The sequence below is a fragment of the Dipodomys merriami genome, unplaced genomic scaffold (assembly GCF_024711535.1).
Source record: "Dipodomys merriami isolate MVZ:Mamm:240054 unplaced genomic scaffold, mDipMer1.0.p SCAF_32, whole genome shotgun sequence".
In the NCBI taxonomy this organism is placed as follows: domain Eukaryota; kingdom Metazoa; phylum Chordata; class Mammalia; order Rodentia; family Heteromyidae; genus Dipodomys; species Dipodomys merriami.
Window position 1 is genome coordinate 13,867,234 of NW_027204715.1, and position 22,349 is coordinate 13,889,582.

At 34.8% G+C, this 22,349-nt stretch overlaps 1 protein-coding gene across 3 annotated transcripts in view; it reads right to left on the minus strand.

Moving 5' to 3' along the window:
* The window catches only part of Cdh12 (cadherin 12), an 836,266-nt gene that overhangs the window by 36,560 nt on the left and 777,357 nt on the right, over positions 1-22,349 (minus strand). For all 3 annotated transcript variants that reach the window (XM_070042221.1, XM_070042223.1, XM_070042222.1), the window contains 2 exons: positions 17,086-17,273; positions 1,771-2,024 (listed from right to left, as the gene is read on the minus strand). In XM_070042221.1, coding sequence (XP_069898322.1) covers positions 1,771-2,024; positions 17,086-17,273 — 442 coding nt within the window. The remainder of the gene's footprint in view (positions 1-1,770; positions 2,025-17,085; positions 17,274-22,349) is intronic.

The window sequence follows — 22,349 nt, forward strand, 5'->3', positions numbered from 1 at the left end:
TGTCCTGTGCTTGGCCACCTTTGTATTTATGAAGCACACCCTTTGTTTGGATTCAAAATCTCAGTATTAGAAAGATATTTTGCTACAAGTCTCATCCTGCTCTGGGTTAGAGGATATATAGATGGCACATCACAATGTAGACTGTAGAATGGAAATTTAAGACGGTGAAATAATTGGGATGGAATGAATATAATTTGCCCACGAGAAGCACCTGAATCTTGCTTAGCCATGGAGGAATGTTATAGACTGAAATTTGGGTGTCTGGTCTCTCTCACAAACTCACACCATGAAATTCTCACCTCCAATTTGACATAATTAAGAGATGACCTTAAATCAGGAGAGTGAAGTCTTCATAAATTTATTAATATATGATAAATGAAACTTATAGAGCTCACATTCTTCTCTGCTTCATATGGATATGCAAAGATGATCACATGCTAAATAGGAAACTGCCCTTTATTTTGGATTTACTGGCTCCTGGAACTTGGATTTTCCAGTATCCACAACTATGAGAAATAAGCATTTCTTACTTCAGTTGCCAGTCTATGTATATCTGATACTGTAGTCTGAAACAACTGAGATAGGAATAGCAGTGCCTTTAGGGGATGGCTTCAGATGGATGTAATCAGAAAGGCATGTGTGGTTTCCAACTGTTTCTTTAAGATTGTACTATATGCATTTATTGTGCTATTCTATCATAGTATGGTTGATATGCTTTTGTTACTGCTTAGTGGTATGAAATCTTACAAGATGTCTATTTCTGTATAAATGAATATATATATATATATATATATATATATATATATATATATATTTCAAAGCCTACAAGAACTGAGCTGTCAATCAATAGTAAAGCACTGGTTATCATATACAAGATTCTGGGTTAGAACCTCAACAAAACAATAGCAACAGCGACAATAACACAAACACACAGAGCCTCCATAATGCTTTCTTAATTTGTTTCTTATCATGTTCATATGCAATCCATTAGTGATGAAAGGTTCAGAAAGAACCTCAGTTTTGTTTTCCCAAAATTGGAAGCCTGTGTCAGAAAGCACACAACAGAACCAGGACGAGTCTCAAACTTCTTGCAGGATCAAAGTATAAGTGCGAAAGGGGGAACTGTTAGCATTCTGCAGTAATGCTAGTGCGATTTGTAGAGTTAATGAGGTAGAGATGGGTGGGAGGGAGGGAAGAGAAAAGAAAGGGAGGGAGGGAGAGCCATCTAATACACAGCAGATACAATCATCACAGTGGAAAAACATACCCCCCCATTTATCAAGGGTTCATTTTAGTACAGAAAAAAAAGTAAAACAAATCAAACAAAAGGAAAGACAGATTTCCTGTTTTGCATATGGAGAAGGGGCGGAAATACTCCTACTTATGAATTGTAAAGTGTAAAACACCTCATTTTATTCACTGATTAAAGCAGGGAGTGATATTGTAATTTATGAATGTCTATTGTATTCCAGACAGTGGGGTCTGATCTTACTTAAGCTCATTCCTTGAGATTCTTTTAAGTTCCTTCTGTAGATGAAAGTAGAGCTCTGTGAGCCTGGATGATCGGCCCTTCCCCCCTCCATCTGTCAGGGCCTTCCCCACACCTCCGAGTCATCCCTTCCTCCTATCCTTCTCTTCTTGCCCTGGCATGAGGCCCTTACGTTTCCAGACCATGTGGAACCCAATCAACGCAAAGGTTTGCTGGCTTGCTTTTGGTTTTGTTATTCTGACAAACCAATAAAAACAACCATGACTGTGGATTTCCCACACCTCACAGCACTGCTGCCCACATCCAGGTCTTGGGCCGTGACAGCGCCGATGATGGTGCCCACAGGCGTGTCTTCGTACACCTCCATGGTGTAGCCCGGCTTGCTGAACACCGGGGGCTCGTCCACGTCCAGGACAGTGATCTTCACCGTGGCTGTGTCTTTGAAAGGCCCCGCAGAGTGGAACCGGTGGTCCAGGTGAATGTTGGAGGCCTCTACCTTAAACGTGTATGCCTTCTTTGTTTCGAAATCTAAAGCCTGCAGTTAAGGAGAAAGAATAAATAAATAAATAAATCACAAAATGAGGAGACACGTTTGTTTAGAAAGGTAACAGAGGGATGAACAGAGGCTTTGTAGCCGTGCGCCAAAGTAACCACAGTGAGAAGGAACTATGTAGTTTTCTCATTTCCATTTTCTTTGATGATGAGTGTCTAGGGGAGGCCAGCAACACTTTAAGAGAAGCCTGAGCACGTGGATAAGTTCCTGGGCCACTTGGAAAGTTGATCTGTTGGATACAATGAAGCGATCAGCTCTGCTTGTGGGTATTTGATCGGCTTGTTCATTGTCCACCAACCCATGTGAAAACAGGCTGAGGAGAGAATGTGTCTGCTACTATCTAATCCTGACACCTAGTGGCCAAAGATATTTATTGAAAATTAGAGAAAAAATAACATGGGATTTTTCAGCGGATCATACATTTTATTCACAAACTAGGTATAAAAACAATGGAGGGATGTTGAATATGATTTTTGCTTCTTTGAAATTAATATTATTTTCCAATAAGTACTCTTGGAAGTCTGTTTTTTATTAAACAACAAGGTCGATGTCAGGACTTAAATATATACAGTGGTAATTACACGTTGCTGTGTGTTGCAATGCGTTGTCAGGTATATCACTAAGAATTGTGGCTTTAAACATATCTACACAAACTAAAGGAGGCTTCATATAACAAAAAAGGCAAAATAAAAAATAGCTCAGCAGGATTTACATGCATAGTCACTGTAATATGACTTGGATCACTCCCCTAAGTGAAAGTATTATATTTTAGCAATACACTGTTATGGTGGTACTTTGTTTAAGTGACACACTAAAGGCCATTAGCTCTGACTTCTAATCACCACAGAAACTCTAAGACAACAAATTTTACATTATCATAGTGATTTTCTGGAGCCTTTAAAAGTTTCTGTTTACTGTAGTGATTCCCTATAGTTCGATTCATATGATTTGCTAATTGCTGTGTGAACATCTGTTCCTTTCCTTAGTACACCTGAGGCGTGCAAAGGAGGTTTTGTTCTACTCTTTGAAAATATGAATGTTGCTCATGTATTTCGTTTGAGCCAAGACAAAGAAACAAGACATTCACTTAGAATGTTCAAAATACTTTCTTCCTGCTCTGGAATTTATTAGCAAGCCCTGTGTCTCTTTCATAGAAGATTTCAATGGGAGTTATATTTGTATTTTTCTACATATTCCTTTGATCTAATTTATTAATGAATACATATGAATTTCTTATGTATTTAAGTATTTATGTATATCTTTATTCATATCATAATTGTAAATAAAATAAATTTCCTTCCATGTTCAACCCTGTTTTTATAGAAAATTTTGATCCTTTTGAAACCAACATAGGAAAATAATTGTAGGCTTAGTGTTTCGATTAATAATATGGTCACTCAGGACATTCACAGGAATATGATAGCTAAAAATAGAAGGTAAAATCTATCTTGCTCTTTGACTTAAATAAATGATGACTTTTGTGTTTTGGAAAAAAATCAGACTGAAGAAAAACTATTTTCAAGAAGATGGCAAGTAATGCTGACACAAAAAATCCCATAAAACAAACCAAAAAAATAAACCAACTGAAAAAGTTAAACTAAGGCTAAAGAAGATCAGAGGTAGGTTCTGGCTGCTCATGATTATACTCCTATCTATTCAGAAGGCTAGGAACAATTAAATTGCAGTTCACATCTGACCAAAGCAGGAAAATCCTTGAAATTCCATCTCACAGAAAAAGTTGTCTTGGAGGCTCCCTCCATAATACAAAAACTAGCTGGACAAGCAAGGCAAGAGAGAACAAAGCTCTGAGGTTAAGCCTGGTACCATCAAATACACACACACACACACACACACACACACACACACACACACACACACACACACACACACAAACACTCACTCACTCGCTCACTCACTCCACCCCTGAACAAGACAAGAACACCAAAAGCCAGATAAAAATGCATTCTTTAATACATTTTAGTTGAGAGAAAGGAACTAAGAACTCTATTGAAACCAGTATACATTGAATTCAATCAAATACAAAAATTGTGTTATAAATAATTTGTGGTGTCCAAAGACTGAACCCTTTTCTGACGAAAGTTGGAAAGAAGACTAAAGTTGCTGTTGTTCATCATATTTATTAAAGTGTTTTTTTTGTTTATTTTTTGTTTATTTTTTCAAATAGTTGTAAGAATAGTAAGATTTTTTTATTAGAATACATTAGGAGAGGTTTGAGAGAGAACTAGATGTGATAGAAAGCAGTATCAGATAATTCAAATTAATGTGCATTTATAAACTTTTTTATTTTCATAAATTATAAATAAAGTATAGATTTTAAGGGACTACTTTGTATGATAATTGTCTTCAAATTCTAATTAAGTGTACTCTAATGATTTCACTATAGGTGTACTTTATCTCAGAAAGCCCACTAGTATGCTCTGGTTCATATATATATATATATATACATATATATGTATATATATACATATATATATACATACATACACACACATGGACAGAATCAACTTCTGTCTTAGAATAAAGGAGATTGATGTTCACCCTTCCTCCTGTCTCCCTCAACTTTCTCTTAAACATTGTAATGCCCATGAATATCTGAATTAGACAATTGCTTCTGGAAAAGATCATAATATCAGTTCCTTACCTGCAGATGTACTACAGCTATCTGGATGAACTTGACTTTTTGGAGTAAGTACCCTTCACAACAGTTGAGAGGAGAATTCTGAATCCTTTTCAAGTCTTCCTTTCCTCTTCTTTTATTTTATTTTTTTTTACCATACTGTCTATGCCTTTTAAGTATCCTCACCTCACACAGCAGGCAAAAAATTGGTGGTCAGAGGGATAGAGAGAAAAACATGAAAGAGCTCTTTTGTACATATAGATTTTTTTGCAAGTGAAGACTTCTATCCTGCAGCGATCAAAGACCTGGGGAAAACTGTAAGAAAAATGCCACAATAATATCCCAAGTCACCCTACTTCTTCCTGACCTTGACCCCTAGGCAATATCACTTAACAAAATACAGCTCTCAGTGAGAATCCAGAATCCAGAGTTACATCTTTCTCTCTGCTTCACTTTTACTCAACACTGACTAACTTGGACATTTCAAAGGAATATCCTTGAAGTTCTGACATTAAAAAAAAATAAGCAAAGAATGACAGGAGTAGCGTGAGTGTCCATAAGGAAAGATTTGGGAGAACAGCCAGTGGAAAATAGAATGCTGAAGGAGAGGATGGGGGAAGCAGTTATAATTAAAGTAGTTGATGTGTATGTGGAAAATGTAAACACCCATTAAAATTACTTAACAACAGCGGTGAGGAGTATAAGAATAAGTTATAGAGAGTGAATTTCATCAAAGGACATTAGATGCATGTTTTGAATGACCACATCTAAATCCTTTGGTACAGTTAATATATGCAAATCAAGAAGCTTGGCATTTGACATCAGTATGGGATTAAAAAAATTAGAATTAGCAGGCAAATGAAATAATAAACACCATAAAAGAAATGAATGGACACTAAAAGACCAATACCAATAAAAATCAGAGTTGATTATTTAGAAATTAAACAAGACTGGCAAACTAAATGAACCAAAAGAATTTATACTTTTTGTATGTGTTCATCTGCTAGATAATTTTGTATGGCTTCCAATGATGATTTTCATTCATATGCAGAACCTAGACTTTGTTTTATAGGACATGAATAGATTTGGGAGGTATTTGAGGGTAACTCTATAAGTGATTGGAAGAAGAATAGTAGAGTTTGTTTATTCGACAACACAATTGAGATATATTATTTGTTCAGTGGAAAAGTCATGATAAACCCATATAAAATTTATAAGATTTTTTTAAATGGGATTTCTGAGGCAATGGAACATAAGCCAGTGTAGCAGAGTGATGAATATGACCAATGCACATTAGATGCACATATGAAAATATCCCAACTCTCACAATACAATTAATACACACCCAAGAAAACAAATGTGTGTCCTTCATAAAACCACAAAGAAACAAGTGCTACAACCAACTAGTAAGCTGAGAAAATCACCACAAGCAACAGACCAAATCAAAGCCCTCATCTATAACCACTTCTTCCTGAATGGTGGCAAATTTAGACCCATAGTAGCTGAAGTTGAGCCGGCCTTTACATTCAGTTGTTGTTGTTTCTTCAGGTTTTATGATCGACATGTGTGACTTTTACCAACACAGCAAAGTTATCCCCCCAAAAATTACATACTTTGAGGAACATACCACATTTCTTGATCCATTCATCTACTGAGGGGCATCTGGGTTGCTTCCCTATCTTCGCTATGGTAAGTAATGCTGCAATAAAGATAGTTGTGCTGGTAGCTTTAATGTGGTCTTGTTTGTGAACATTTGGGTAAATGCCCAAAAGTGGGATTGCTAGGTAATAGAGGACTTTATGTGGAGTCTTTTAAAGAACCTCCATACCGCTTTCCAAAGTGATTGAACAAGTTTACACTCCACCAACAGTGCAGTTTGGGAGGGGAAGGGAAAAAAACAAAATGACCCATAGTAAAAATGAGATGTACAAGATACTATGTTGAAAAACAAACTTTACAATTTGGGAGGGGGGAGTGTAGTTGTGGAGCTGGGAGGGAAGGGATGGTAGGAGAAAAACAAAGGAGGAGGAAACGATGCCTAATTGGAAATGTACTCATGACCTTGCTCCTGTAAATGTAACCCCTCGGTACAGTATTTTCACAATAAAAAAAGTATAAAAAACACAAAAGACACAAAAAATACATCCTTTGACAGTGAGATTCTACCCTCTTTAGTGTGTAGTAGGCCTCCCTTGACAATGGAAAACAAAGCCAACAATGGACAAGAGTGATCACGTGATGTATGATTATAGGAAATTGACTGGATGCTTTTTAAAACATGAAGTGAGGAGACAGACCTCTATTAAACTGCACCAGAATGAAAAGACAGTAAGAACAAACTCTTATAAAGTAGGTTTATTGTACCAGGCTGAACACTAAAGATAAGATGTTCAGAAGTATTATTTTTTAAAGAAAGTCAAGTTTTCCACAGCTTAGCATTATGATCAATAAATTCACTTCTTGTCTGGGTGGAGATGTGAGACAGTGAGTGTATCTCATCACAGAGGAAATAATTGACTCAATAGTTCATTAAAAAAGCAACCAAAGCCTGATCACTCTTACTAATTTTGTAGTGCTATGGTTTGATCCCTGAGCTTCTCAAACACAGGCAAATAGTCTGCCTCTAAACTACATATGCCTTACTCAAAAATTACTTGATGCAGCCGGGCGCTGGTGGCTCACGCCTGTAATCCTAGCTACTCAGGAGGCTGAGATCTGAGGATCGCGGTTCAAAGCCAGCCCGGGCAGGAAAGACCGTGAGACTCCTATCTCCAATAAACCACCAGAAAACCGGAAGTGGCGCTGTAGCTCAAGTGGTAGAGTGCTCGCCTTGAGCTGAAGAGCTGAGGGACAGTGCCCAGGCCCAGAGTTCAAGCCCCACGACCGACAAAAAAAAAAAAAAAAAAAAATTACTTGATGCAGACAAGATTTCAATGAATGAGTAACTAACATCGCTGCCATGAAATGTGCATGTGTTTTAAATTCAAGGTTAACTTTTAACAAAATTCCAAAGACTTTTCGTAGAAAAAAATTCAAAAAATAATCTCATAAGTAAGCATAATTACCAGCCAAAATAAAACATTTACAAAGAAATATATCTCATGCAGCTTTGTTTTATTTAGCAGAACTATCTTAATCTATTTAATGTTTGGAAAACAATTGCTGCATTACAATGTAATACTGAAAATTTTTGTGTGGTTTCAATAAATCAGCTTGAATATTATTGGCTTTGTTTCAGTGACTGTTTGCTAATGACAAGGATGTATGAAACAAAGCTAGTTACTGACAAAAATAAAACTAGGCAAATATTTGAATGACAAAAATTACTTAGCCAATACTTAGTTTTACTGTTTTTAGGGATCTTTCCCTAAAATTGACAAAATATTATTTCTAAATGGTATAACTTCTTAAGGAAAAAAAGTGTGTCATCCATTAGATATGTGGTATAAATCATACCCATCTGGTGAAGAGAGATAACTTTGTCAACCACATAGAGGTAGAATATAAATGTTTTTCAAACTTTTAATATAATTTACAGCAAGCCATATGCCTTCAATGTTTTCAAAGTTTCAGATTTCCCATTTATGGGACCAGTCAAACTTTATTATATTTCTAAATATTTCACAAAATACATTGGACTTCACACTGTTTGTAAGTGAAAATAAAATCATTTTATCACAATGGAAAGTGTAAATGAACATAAAATACGCTGTTGGCATCAAGAAAACTTCAAACCACTTTATATAACTAGTATTGTGTGTGGCTGTGGAGAAAGCTATAGATAATACCTAGCTCAGAATACAGTGGGAGGAATCAAATGTGTATAAAACCTGAGTGCATGAATAATCATAATGCTATTTGGTAAAGAAAGCAAGAAATGAACATTTTTGACAAGGAGACATGAAAAAAGCCTTTAGTGAGATAAGAGCAAAATGGTTAACAGCAGCAAGGAATCACTGAAAATATTTGTGTGGGGCAGGACTTCTATAGCCATGTCAAGTTGATCAACCTCGCTAGGCAATGCTATTTGCAATGGCTGAAATGTACTCTGTGTGTGTGTGTGTGTGTGTGTGTGTGTGTGTGTGTGTGTGTGTGTGTGTGTGTGTGCGCGCACATGTGCATGTGTGTAATTTTTACAAAAGATGGAAATGAAAAATAGGCTATTTGCTCTTCACATGTAATCAGAAAATCATTTAATATGATTCAAAGACTATTTGTTCTTCATATGGAGCCAGAAAAAAAAAGATGCAAATACATAGTTTCTTTCATATACTGTTGAACAGATGGACACATTGAAGGAAAGATCAGGGCTAAGTGGAGGAAACTACCTATGTTAGTGGTGGAAAGGCACATCTTCAGGATGGTAAAGAGAAAATAAGACTTCAATTTTTGTTTAGATTCTGGGAAAGTGTCAAGTCTTACTTAACAAGGGGAGACAAATGGAATTGGATACAGCTTAAGAACTTTCCAGAATTTTTGGTTTCCCAAACTAGAAAGGCAGAAATATGAGTTGGTCTATTTCTCCTGGAATCAGACAAGAAATTCTGAGTTAGTTGCTCAGTGCTTGAAAAATTATCGAGCACGAAGTTGGAACAGATTACAAGAAATGTCAATTTTGGATGAATGTTGAACTGAGACTAGGGAAGTTTGGAAAAGTGTCTTAAGAAAAGGGAAGACAATAAGGAGAGAAATGTATTTACAGAAACAAATACTAATGCCAACCACTATCTTTGAAATAACACAAGTCAGATTAGCTAAAATTAGGACTGTTTCAATCTTAGTAAGTACATGTTGTGGGCTCCAGTGGCTCATGACTGTATCCCTAGCTACTCTGGAAGCTGAGATCTCAGGATTGTGGTTCAAAGCCAGCTCAGGAACGAAAAGTCCATGAGACTTATCTCCAATTAACCACTAGACAGCCTGAAGTGGAGCTGTGGCTCAAAGTGGTAGAATGTTAGCCATGAGCACAAAGCTCAGAAACAGCATCCAGGCCCTATGTTCAAGCCCTATGACTGACAAAATGAAAAAAAAAAAAGAAAAATACAGGCAATTTTGTATGTTATTTTTTAATAAATGATACTCCATTTTTGTTCTTAACAGTTATTAAACAATTAACCACATGGTGGTGCTGTTACCAAGTTATGTAATGTCAAGTCAACCTAGACATTCAGACTGCAGAAAGGAAACAAGATTTTGTTTTTGTTTGTTTGATAATTTACCGTTTAATAGTACACATAAAATATAAAAGCCTAGTGGAACAAGTGAAGAAGTTAGATTACATATTGGAGGGTTCTTATGAAGAGTAATGCATTTTATCACCTACATTTATAATAAAGGAAGTCTGGATTTAACGTTATCTAAGTTACATAGCTTTGAAATTAAATAATATTCTAGTTATAAGCAAAATAGTAAGTTTATTTCCATTTCAAAAATATTTTTTTCTTCTAATACACAGACAATCTCTTTACCTTTCTTCCTTTTAAACAGGTGATGCAATATTTGAGTGTTCTTAATAGATATATAATAGAATTGGTACATCACTGATTTAAAAATTATATACACTACTAAATAATTCTGTGGATAAAAGGTAATCTATCATTGTAATTACCCAAAGTGTTAAATAAGTAACAAGAAAACCTTATGCCTGTAAATTAATTGGTACTTTCAATTCTTGTGATATTTTGTCTTTGGTAACTTTCTGTTTATATTTTTATATAGTAAGTATATCATCTATTTTCATTTATGCAATAAACACAGCTCTTGAAAAAAACTCATTTCATTTATCTTTTCAGTATGAGCAATTTTCAACATTTTAAACACTATTTTCCCACTATAAATGCAGACCACCTCTTAACTTTGCGATGGGGATGAAATTTTATTCTGGCTTTACTAGTATTTTATTGCTTTATTGTGCAATACCACCAAAGAGTGTTTTCATTTTGTGTACATAGCTCAAAGTAATATGATGTGAGGGTAGAGAAAGAATAGTTTTATCTTGTTTTATTTTATGCCAATATCTTGTGCCTTGGAGAGATTTATAAAGTCTCATAATGTTACTGTGAATTTGAAGTGATACAGTGAAATGACATACTGCCTCAGTGCTCATAAATTGAATCAAAGTTGAGGTTAAAAATAAAATAAGAAAATGCCTTTCTTCCTTTATTTCAACTCATGTAATACTGGCCACCATTTTTGTGTTCTTATACTCTTGCTCCACAGAGCAAATATAGGCAGGATAATAGTAAAATTGGAATTAAATGGGAGAATCTCAAGAACAATAATGAAAATTGATGCTTTGGAACATGAAATTAAGGGAAAATATTTGTTGAATAAAAAATACTGTATTTCATTCTTTTATCCAGCTTACAGAACAAATGATTTTTTAACGAAGGCCTACATATTCATAGGTACACTATACATATTTGGATTTTCTATATTGTATTATTGTATTAGAATATAATTCCGGAGCAAATTTAATTTTCCACTAAAACCCATGTTTCATAATTTTATTCTGAGACACTAAAGAAGAAAATTAAGACAATGATGTTTTAAGATCCTAATAGAACAAAAACAGTATTGTTGATATGTACATAGAGGTTTGTTTTTGTTACACATTTTCCAACGTATAAGTGCAAAGGACTCATGTAAGAATTTACTTGATTGATGTTTCAAAAATATTTTCATGCTGTGTTCACCTCCCAGTTTTTGTGTTTAAAGAACTGTCTCTTCCTTCAGATTTCTGTTTACATTTTATGTCACCTGAGAGATCTTTCTGTCCAATTTACAATGAGACTATGACCTGCATATCCTATTATATCTTGGTCATGTTTTATGACATTCATCATTAAATTTTATTACTGGCAAGAGAAGTTTTAGTGTTTGTTGATTTTTTTAAATTCCCTAAGTGATAAAAGCATCTTGAGTCAAAGGAAGATAACTGTTTATTTCAGTTCTCTACCTTGCAAGTCTGCAAGGACTTGCTCTTTTAATTTCAATTGAGTGAAATTTAATAGACCTGCAATTATAGCCACTGAGCATTATTTATATAACTAATTGATAGCCAGAAATTGACCAATGATTCATTCACCAAAGGAAGAACATATTACACACATACAAGCACACACACACTTACATATAAGTATGTATATGTATATATTTTATATACACACACCCATATATATATATATGTATATATATATATATATATATATATAAATTTGAAGGATTACTCTCCAGAAAGACTATCTATATTATCTAAACAAGTTTTAGCAGTAAATGTATCTCACAATTGCATAACCCTCGATTTTAGTACATTGAAAACATAAAAATAGTTAAAAGTTTAATAAAATAAATATAAATGTTAAAAAATATCACTTGTATTCTTTACAAAGTTTTCATCAACCAGATTGCTTAAAATACTTTCCACTGCTTTAGTGTAAAGTTACATATGGCCAATAGACACATGAAGAATTGCTCAACCTCCCTAGCCATAAAAGAAACGCAAATCAAAAAAAAATTGAGATACCACCTCACCACAGTTAGAATGGCTATAATCAAGAACTACAATAACAACAGATGCTGGAGGGGATGTGGACAGAAGGGAATCCTACTGCATTGTTGGAGGGAGTGTAAACTTGTTCAACCACTTTGGAAAGTAGTATGGAGGTTCCTCAAAAGACTCCACATAGAGCTCCCGTATGACCCAGCAATCCCACTTTTGGGCATTTACCCAAATGATCACAAACAAAACCATACTAAAGCTACCAGAACAACTATGTTTATTGCAGCATTATCTACCATAGCTAACATATGGAACCAACCCAGATGCCCCTCAGTATATGAATGGATCAAGAAAATGTGGTATATATACACAATGGAATTCTATGCCTCCATCAGAAAGGATGGCATTGCCCCATATGTCAGGAAATGGAAAGACTTGGAAAAAGTTACATTAAGTAAAATAAGCCAGGCCCAAAGAAACATAGGTCCCAAGGTTTCCCTTATTTGCAATAATTAGTATATGTCTGAGACAAGCAGAAAAGGTCAGATAAGATGATGTTAGGTAGAATGAACCCCTAGATAAGGACTCAAATGTTTTTTTTTTTTCCTTTCTTGCTATTGTTTTTTTTAACATATTTATAAGATATTTCTTTGTTGCTTTGTATGTCCCTCCCCTATGGTATAATGCCTGTTTTCACTGTATTTGATGTTGGTATAATTTGTGGAGGGGAAGGGGAAAAAATTGTTTAAATAGGAATACAGATGGACCCATTGCAAAAGTGAGATGTACATGTCATTATGTCGAAAAACAAACTTTACAACTTTTGCTTGGGTGCTGGGGGAGAGAGAGTGCTGGGGGGTTGGACGGGGTATGTGTGTGTGGGGGGGTTATGGGAAGGGATAAGAAAGGGAAACAAAGGAGGAGGCAACAATGTTTGATAAGAAATGTACTCATTATCTTGCCCATGTAATTGTAAACCCTCTGTACCATATTTTCACAATAAAAAAAATTACAACGAAAACATTAAAATACATATTTAAGGGTTCGTTTTCCTAACATCTCATTATCTGACCTTTTCCGCTTGACTCATACCTATACTAGATATTGCAAATAAGGGAAACCATGGGACCTATGCTTCTTTGGGCCTGGCTTACTTCACTTAATATAATTTTTTCCAAGCCTTTCCATTTCCTAACAAATGGGAAATGCCATTTTTTCTGATGGAGGCATAGAATTCCATTGTGTATACATACCACATTTTCTTGATCCATTCTTATAAGATTATTTCTTTGTTGCTTTGTATGTCCCTCCCCCACAGTGTAACCCCCCGCTTTCACTTTATTTGATGTCAGTATAACATGTGGAGGAGATGGGGACAAACAAGTCGTTTAAGGATTCAGGTGGACCTGTTGCAACAAGGAGAATTACAAAATGTCATGTCAAAGCAAGCTTTACAATGTCGGTGTGGGGGGGGAGGGGGGTATGATTGGGTGGGGGGGAGGGGGGAGGCTGGGAAGGGAGGTGAAGGGTAAACAAAGGAGGAGGCTGCAATGCTTGGTAAGAAATGTATGCATTATCCTGCCAATGTAATTGTAACCCCTCTGTACAGTATGCTCTCAAATAAAATTAAATTAAATTAAAAAAAAACAAAACAAAAAAAATTAGAACATTACTTTGGAAAAGAAATTGTTTTGAAATCAAGCAATAAAGAATTACTGTTAAAGTAGTTTAATATCTGTTAAGAATTCCCTTTCCAGGGCTGGGAAGGTGGCTCAGTGGTAGAGCACTTGCCTTACATGCATGAGGCCCTGGGTTCGATTCCTCAGCACCACATAAGCAGAAAAGGCCAGAAGTGGCACTGTGGCTCAAGTGGTAGAGTGCTAGCTTTGAGCTGAAGAGCTCAGGGACAGTGCCCAGGCCCAGAGTTCTGACCCCATGACTGGCAAAAAAAAAAAAAAAAAAAAAAAAAAAAAGAATTCCCTTTCCAGCAGGGTGTCGGTGGCTCACACCTGTAATCCTAGCTACTCAGGAAGCTGAGATCTGAGGATCATGGTTCAAACTCAGCCCAGGCAGGAAAGTCTGTGAGACTCTTATTTCCAATAAACCACTAGAAAGCCGGAATGGCGCTGTAGGTCCAGCAGCAGAGCGCTCGCCTTGAGCTGAAGAGGGCAGGGACAGTGCCCAGGCCCAGAGTTCAATCCCCCATGACTGACAAAAATTTTTTAAAAAAGAAAATAAATAAAAATTCCCTTTCCAAACTCAGTAAAATGTAAGAAATGGCAGACATTTTTCTGCATTGACACATAGACATTCATCATTTATTGGTCAAGATGATGACTGGATGTGAAGCTAAAATAAAGTAGGCACCTATATCCATAATTGTATACATATGTATTAATACATATATAAAATATTGTTATGTATATATATATAAATATATAAACTACCATATATTTTCTACCATATATAAACTATTATAACATTAAACATATTTAAGCTAGGGGCAGATGGCTCATGTTTGTAATTTCCACTACTCAGAAGATTAAGATTGAGATCACAGTTCAAACCCAGCCCAGTCAGGAAAGTCTGGGAGACTCTTTTCTTCTATTAATCACCCGAAAACCAGAAGTGGCACTGATTCAAAGTGGAAGAGTGCTGGTCTTGAGTGCAAAACCTCAGGGACAGGATGCAGGCCCTGATTTCAAGGCCCAAGATGGACAATAAATAAATTGATTAATATATACAAACTGAATCTTCTGTAATCTTCAGTAATGCTTTGAAAATATACTTTGTTTCATCTTTACATTTTTGAGTTCTGACAAAATGTAGCAGTGATACTCACTGTATCTCATGTTGAACATGAACTATAAAACTTGTAGGTGGGAATGGAAGAATAAAACTGGGAGAGAGAAAGGGAATGGGTGATACTGTTCAAAAAGGAATGCCCTCTTTATCTGACTTATGTAGCTTGTACTACTCTGTACATCACTTTTACAATAATAACAAATGCATCTACTACTGAAAAAAAGATGAAAACCTGGTCAATAGTAATGACATCAATCCAAATTTGATACTATTTTTTGCATCTCAAGTTCAGCACAAATGTATAACCTTGTTAAATATTATCATGTAAATTAGTTGAATTACTATACAAATACAATGCCTGTACATTATACAAAATAAAATAAATATAAATGATCAAATGCAAAATATCTCTTCATATAAATTAATTTTAGATTTTATTAGGTTACAGCATCAAGCTACATATTAGATTTGTTTTGTAGATTTGTAAATTTAATTTTCAATATCCCATAGACTGTTTGTTGGTAAATTCAGAACTCATGAGCAAATTGTAAATGCCCATTGATAAGTGGGGATAAATTTCACAGAGTTTGTCACAGGAATGGTATAGTGTGTGGCTGCACTGGATGATAGGTATTATGTGATTTATATGGATAAAGATATGACTGTTATCATATATAGTGCTATATATACACATATAGTTTTATCTATTAAATTATAATCATAACATACATATGTATATAATTTTATACTTTTTAAAACCTATATTTATGCCTATTCATTATCTTTACCAATGTCACAAAAAACATTTTTTCTGATTTAAAAGAATATAACATGATCAAAGTTCATGATATGTATATAACCATGTATCAGTCCATGTATCATTATGTAGCCTTTGCATAAATAATGTATACTAATTTAAAAATTAAAAAAGCTTTACATGAGGGATTAGTAATTACGCTTCCAAATTATTATCATTAGTGAGAAGACACTAAAGCTTGATTCCAGAATATTGCATATGAATTTATTAGATGGAGCTCTGTCAGAGACCTTTGTTATAGCTTTAAAATGATGAAAACCCAACACTAATTGCATTCTTGTTCTGAAATGGAATCACCTTAACACACACAGATTCCATTTTTTATGTCAATAACTAAAAATTCATTGACTAACATGACACTAATTGATCATGAACGAAAACAACAAAATGTATCACTTGTAATAAGTTATTTAGCAATTCAAATGTAATAACCACAATTAGAAAATACTATGATAATGTGATTTGGGAGTAAGAGCATTGGGATTAAGAACATGAGGAAAATACTAAATCAAGTGAGGTTAATATCTCTGACTGCACTTCATTATTCAAAATTGCTGTGATTGGTCAGGGTAGAAAAGCAAAGTACATACCACATACACAAATGCAATCAATATTTATCTTACCTCTTTTTACACTCTATCCCTCTGACTAATAACTATGAAGTAACTGGTCTGTACTATTCCACCTAACTCTGTTCTATGCTTTCACATGTTTTCCTCTACTACTTAGTTTAACATTGGTATGCAGAATCTTCTCATGTTTCATTTTGTTCTCTAATCTTTCTTTCTTATCATGCTCCTTATAGCTCCCTGAATGTCATAAATATTCATTCTTATTTCTTCTACTCTGGTGATGACAACTCACCTACACTGCCTTTCTTCTTCTTCTTCTTTTTTTATCAACACCTCAATAATATGGTGAATTTGGTATTTATAGTCTCAGACCAACACTAGATAAAATTAAGGGTATGATTAGATTTAGGTATGAATTTATTTCTACATGTTGTTTTTCAAATAATATATTTCCTAAATTTGTACTAAGAAAATCAGTCAAATTATAAATAAACTCTGGTAAGAATTTTTTTAAAGTATGCAATCAGACAAGAAGAGCCCCTTATTTCAATGTATTAGAATCACAAATTTAGACTTGTTATTGGGACTGAATATTTCACAGCTTCCAATACTAATTTTTAATTAATTTCTAATTAAAGGAAAATAGAATTACTTTTCCATTTATTATTATTATTATTATTAGGAAAATCTTCCAAAATACAACTCTGTACCTTTTTCAGTTTAATGATGCCTTCTTGTGTGGCCTCATCGGTGACAATGTCAAACAGATTTCCCCCATCTCCTGGAACAATGTTGTACTCAATTTCAGCATTTTGTCCAAAATCAGGATCCACAGCTCTTATTCTTCCAATAGCTGAGCCAATAGGAGAAGATTCGGGGACTTTCAGATGGAAGATGCCTAAGAAAACATATGTGATTTGCAGAGGCACAATCAATACACAGTGAAAAGATTGTAAAAAAATAGCCTATAGAACATAACTCAAATTTCGAACAACATACTGCACTTGCTCTCAAATTACAGATTATGATTAGAAGTAAGAATTTCACATTTCACTTAAAAAAATTCCTGCTATTGAATTTGAACTAGGCATTATATATTGTAGAGTGTGTTAAATTAAAATTATTGTTATAAAATAGTATTTATTTTGAGGATAACTAAGTATAATGATTATCAATCAACAGAGTGAATTTATTTATCATCAGTAACAAGATAATTGATGTCACAAACACACACACACTCACACACTCAGAAGTATCCGGATTTTCCCCATCTCCTCCACAAGTTATACTGACATCAAATGAGAAGTACAAGTTGTCATGTCCAAAAGGAGCTTTACAACGTCGGTGGGGGGGGGGCGGGGGGGGGAAAGGGGAGGGAAGGAGAAGAATTGGGATTGTGGGGAGGGGGGAGGCTGGGAAGGGATGTAAAGGGTAAACAAAGGAGGAGTCTGCAATGCTTGGTAAGAAATGTACGCATTATCCTGCCCATGTAATTGTAACTCCTCTGTACAGTATGTTCACAAATAAAATTAAATTAAATTTAAAAAAAAAGAAGTATCCGGATTTAAGACAGACAAAAAGTATATTAGATACTAAGACTCAACTTTACTTTAATAATACTAATTTAATACCTTCTAAATATATTATACATATTTTAAATTAAAATACGAAATTTTGTAATCCACTTATTTTGTAGCATTAAAGAGAAAAAATGTACAAAGCTTAGTTTTACCACCAGGTGGTGCAAATATATTTCTATGAAATGGAAGCTGAATCAGAAAAAAAAAAATTCCTATCCATATAAAACATTCTAAGACCATGAATATCTGTAATGTCCCACAAAAGTAAAACCAGAGTTTTACTCCTAGGCATCTTTTAAAACTTCTGTTTAGTCATAATTTAAAATGTCTCTATATTTCTTTCATATATCTATACATATGCATATATATGTATATATATACATATATACATATACATACATACACACACATATATATGTCTATATATTTATCTATCTATCTATCTATCTATCTATCTATCTATCTATCTATCTATCTATCTATCTATCTATCTATAACAAGGGTTGGGAATGTGGCTTAGTGGTAGAGTGCTTGCCTAGCAGCATGAAGCCCTAGGTTCAATTCCTCAGTACCACATAAACAGAAAAAGCCAGAAGTGAAATAGAAAGAAGAAAAAAAAATTATGACAAAGAAAAGACAATGTGTGTTATTTCTCAGGCATTCTATCAAAATAGATATTGATTACTCTATGCAGCATCCATATTTCCAACATCCAGAAACCAAACCAAATCAAAGGAAAAACATTACCTATGGATGCCATTTGGGTAAGCACACTGTTCATGGTGGGGCACGTGCAACAACCCACTCACAATCAATAAATAAAGGCAACACTACTCAGATAAAAGTAGGGAAAGACCAGAATGGAAAGAAGTGAAAGTTAAAAGGGGAACGCCACATCAATATGTGAAATATACTTTTCTTATTGAGGCTTTCCTCTTAAATTCCAGTATTGCATTTGGAAGGGCATTCCGTGTTTGAACTCATCACGGTGACTCACATGTTTTGGAGTTTCCAGTTGCATTTCTAGAAGATACTTTAGAAAGGGTTTCCATATTGTCTTGTATATGATATACTCATGACAGTATCGCTCATTTGCTCCAAGACTCCAAAGAATCACACCTTATAATCACTCAGCTACTTTAGCTTTCCTTTCCTATTAAGGCTTAATGTCTAATGGCTCCTTCAAAATCTGCTAAAATTGACAGTTAAATCTTGCTATCGTCTGTAACCAGCAACTATGTATCATTTTCTCTTCTAAGTTATGGTCAGTCTTTTTTTTTTATTTCCTTCCAATGGACATCACCTCAAAGCTTACATGTAGTTGGTCTCAAAGGCTAAATATTCATCTGAAGATATTTTGATATAAACCCTGCTCTGTCAGTAAATGTGGAACTTGTGTACTAAAGCTTGCCAAGGAAATGGCTGACAGTAGATTTGAAAGAGATAGTCAGCAGTTAAAATATTGAATAAGGAGCTGGGTGCCAGTGGCTCACGCCTGTAATCCTAGCTGCTCAGGAAGCTGACGTATGAGGATTTCGGTTCAAGGCCAGCCCGCGCAGGAAAGTCCAAAGACCCTTATCTCCGGAAGTTGGCGCTGTGGCTCAAGAGGTAGAGTGCTAGCCTTGAGCTGAAGAGTGCAGTGACAGTGCCCAGGCCCAGAGTTCAAGCCCCAGGACCAGCAAAAAATGTGTGTGTGTGTGTGTGTGTGTGTGTGTGTGTGTGTGTGTGTGTGTGTGTGTGTGTGTGTGTGTGTGTGTGTGTGTGTTGGTAATGAGAATGCATGAGAGGAATGGCCAGGTTTGGCAATCAGGGATGTAACTTGTAGGGTTTGGGGGATAATTCTGGTGATGCTATTATATATATCTATTCAGGTATAGCAACTTTAAAGTTACGTATTAGGATCAAATACTAGTTTGTTTATTTGCAGAGTTAAAGATTTAAAGGAAAAAGAACGGAGTATCAAGGGCAGTAAGATAGTCTGGAGTCATCTCTTAAGGATTACAGTTAGTGAGTGCAAAGAGTTGAGATAGAATTTAAACCTTCCCGTGTGAAATCAGTAACATGCGTGGACAGAGTGAAGCAATCAGCAAGGCATCAGATAAGGCAGACTGGAGATGAAAGACACTTTTTTGACAATATGCTGAGGTATGAATTTTCTGCTTCACAAAAGAAGTTCATATGCACTCAATAACAATCAATGTGGAGGCAGATTTTGTATGTGTGTGGCAATTTATCAATATAAGTTCTAGGGTTATGCAAGCAATTATTTTTAAATATTGTCAATGTGGAGTACATCCACCAATTTCATTATTACTTAATGGTGTTCAAAAACTTGTGATAAATTGAAACAGTACCACTTTCCCAAAAGGATTGAGTGAATAGCATTCCTTTCACACGCACACCTCTAAATGGAGATAAAACAAGGCAAATCAGTGATTCACCATACGCATCTTTTGGTGCACTGAAGTTTTAGTATTTGTAAGCTACAAACATAAAGAACAGTGTATTTCCTGTTCTTCCCATAACAGACATACATTTTATTAAGGTTGGAGACACTCACGTTCATTAGACATATATTTCTCAATAAAATATTGCATCTGGTAATAAAGTCTGTGGAGCATGGAGCAAGTGAGAGAAGGTACGCATTAGTCATGTCAGATTGTTTAGGTTCTGTTGGTTTAATTCCAATGACTTGACATTTTGTCATTTTTAAAATCTCAACAGCAATAAAGCTGGGGTCATTCAGATTAATTCAAAACTCTTAAGTAATCTGCAGCTGTGCCAAAGTCAGATCGCTCATGATGTACTGTGTAATTACACTGCCATCAGAGGCATGGTGTCTCTCTTTTGACGCATATGAAACATTTTAACGGCACTCCCTGTTCAACACAGATTAAGATATAAAACAGGTGACAAGATATTGTCCTCAAGTCAATAAAAATGTATATTCACATATTTGTCAAATATAAGTGCTATGCTCAACAAAAATCACCCATGGTAAAGAAGAAAATTGGATGTAGTGAACTAAGGTAGCATCCCAAAGATCACATTTTGTAATTTCTTACAGATAATGCCCTTTTTTCAATACAATGGCAAAACTGAATAGTTATTAACTATGGGCTGAGGGTGAAGGGGTTCTCTCATAAATACATAATTTAATAAACTACATTTTGGTTATGGTACCTACATTGTTTAAGGCAGCTGAGCCAGTACTATGAATTACCAGCAAAGGGAAAATGATACAAAATATACTTTCTTTTCTATATCTTTTGATAAAATTATTATTTAGTATTGTAAACATTAACAGCTATATTTACTGAACAAAATACAATGTAATGCGAATGTAATCTTTAAGCCCCCAGCTGATGAGCTACAAAATATCATCACATTTGGCAATAGGAATGACAAAAAAGATTGAATAATCCATTACAATCTTATTTTTGAGATGCATTTTATATTGATGGTCACAATAGGAAAGATGCATTCAACTATGTAAAAGAAATCAGTATTTAATGTTAGCTAACATTTTATATACATGTTGCAGCTCCTATAAAGGCTACAGAATATGGAACAAAGTAAGTAACAATATGACAATTAGCTCCTGTGAGCATTTAAAAATATTAGAAATTAACGTTATTGTCCTAGCTACCCAGATGGCTAAGGCCGGAGCTTTGCTCCAGCCCAGAAGTTTGGAGCAAATGAGAGAAATGGCCCACATAGCAAGACAGTGGTGTTGTGTGTGTGTGTGTGTGTGTGTGTGTGTGTGTGTGTGTGTGTGTGTGTGTGTGTGTGTGTGTGTGTGTGTGAAATACTGAGTGTGTTTTTTTAGCTGAGGAATACTTGCCTCTGCTCACCAGACTCTGTTTGTTTCCTCACCACAAAAATCAAATTAGATAAATAAAATAAGGAATACTGGATTACTGGGAATATTGGAAGATTTAAGAATACACTAGTTCAAATTTAGAAGAACATTAAACATTTTGAGAAACAAAATAAAACCTCTATTTAAGACCATGTAAATAGACTATAACTTAATGGATTGCATTCACTTATTTTCAGACTTGTAAATTTATTTATTATCTTTAAGTAGTTGTAAAAATGAGTTATCATTTAGCAAAGCATTCTGTAAATACAATGCATCTTGATCAATATCAACCCTTTCAGCATTCTCTCCCTTTCCTCCCCTATGTAACTTTTCCTCACTCTCCTTAATTTTGTAGGATATGCATTGGGTTTTTGACTGCATTCAACCACTTTTAATCAATACTATTTATTATTGCAAGTGCTTTTTCTTAGAATATTTTTTTGCAGATTCTCTCTTCCTTTAGAAATTGAAAAATACCTGTCTGCACAAGTATGAAAATGAAAGACAGGAAGACAACAAGAAAGTTCCA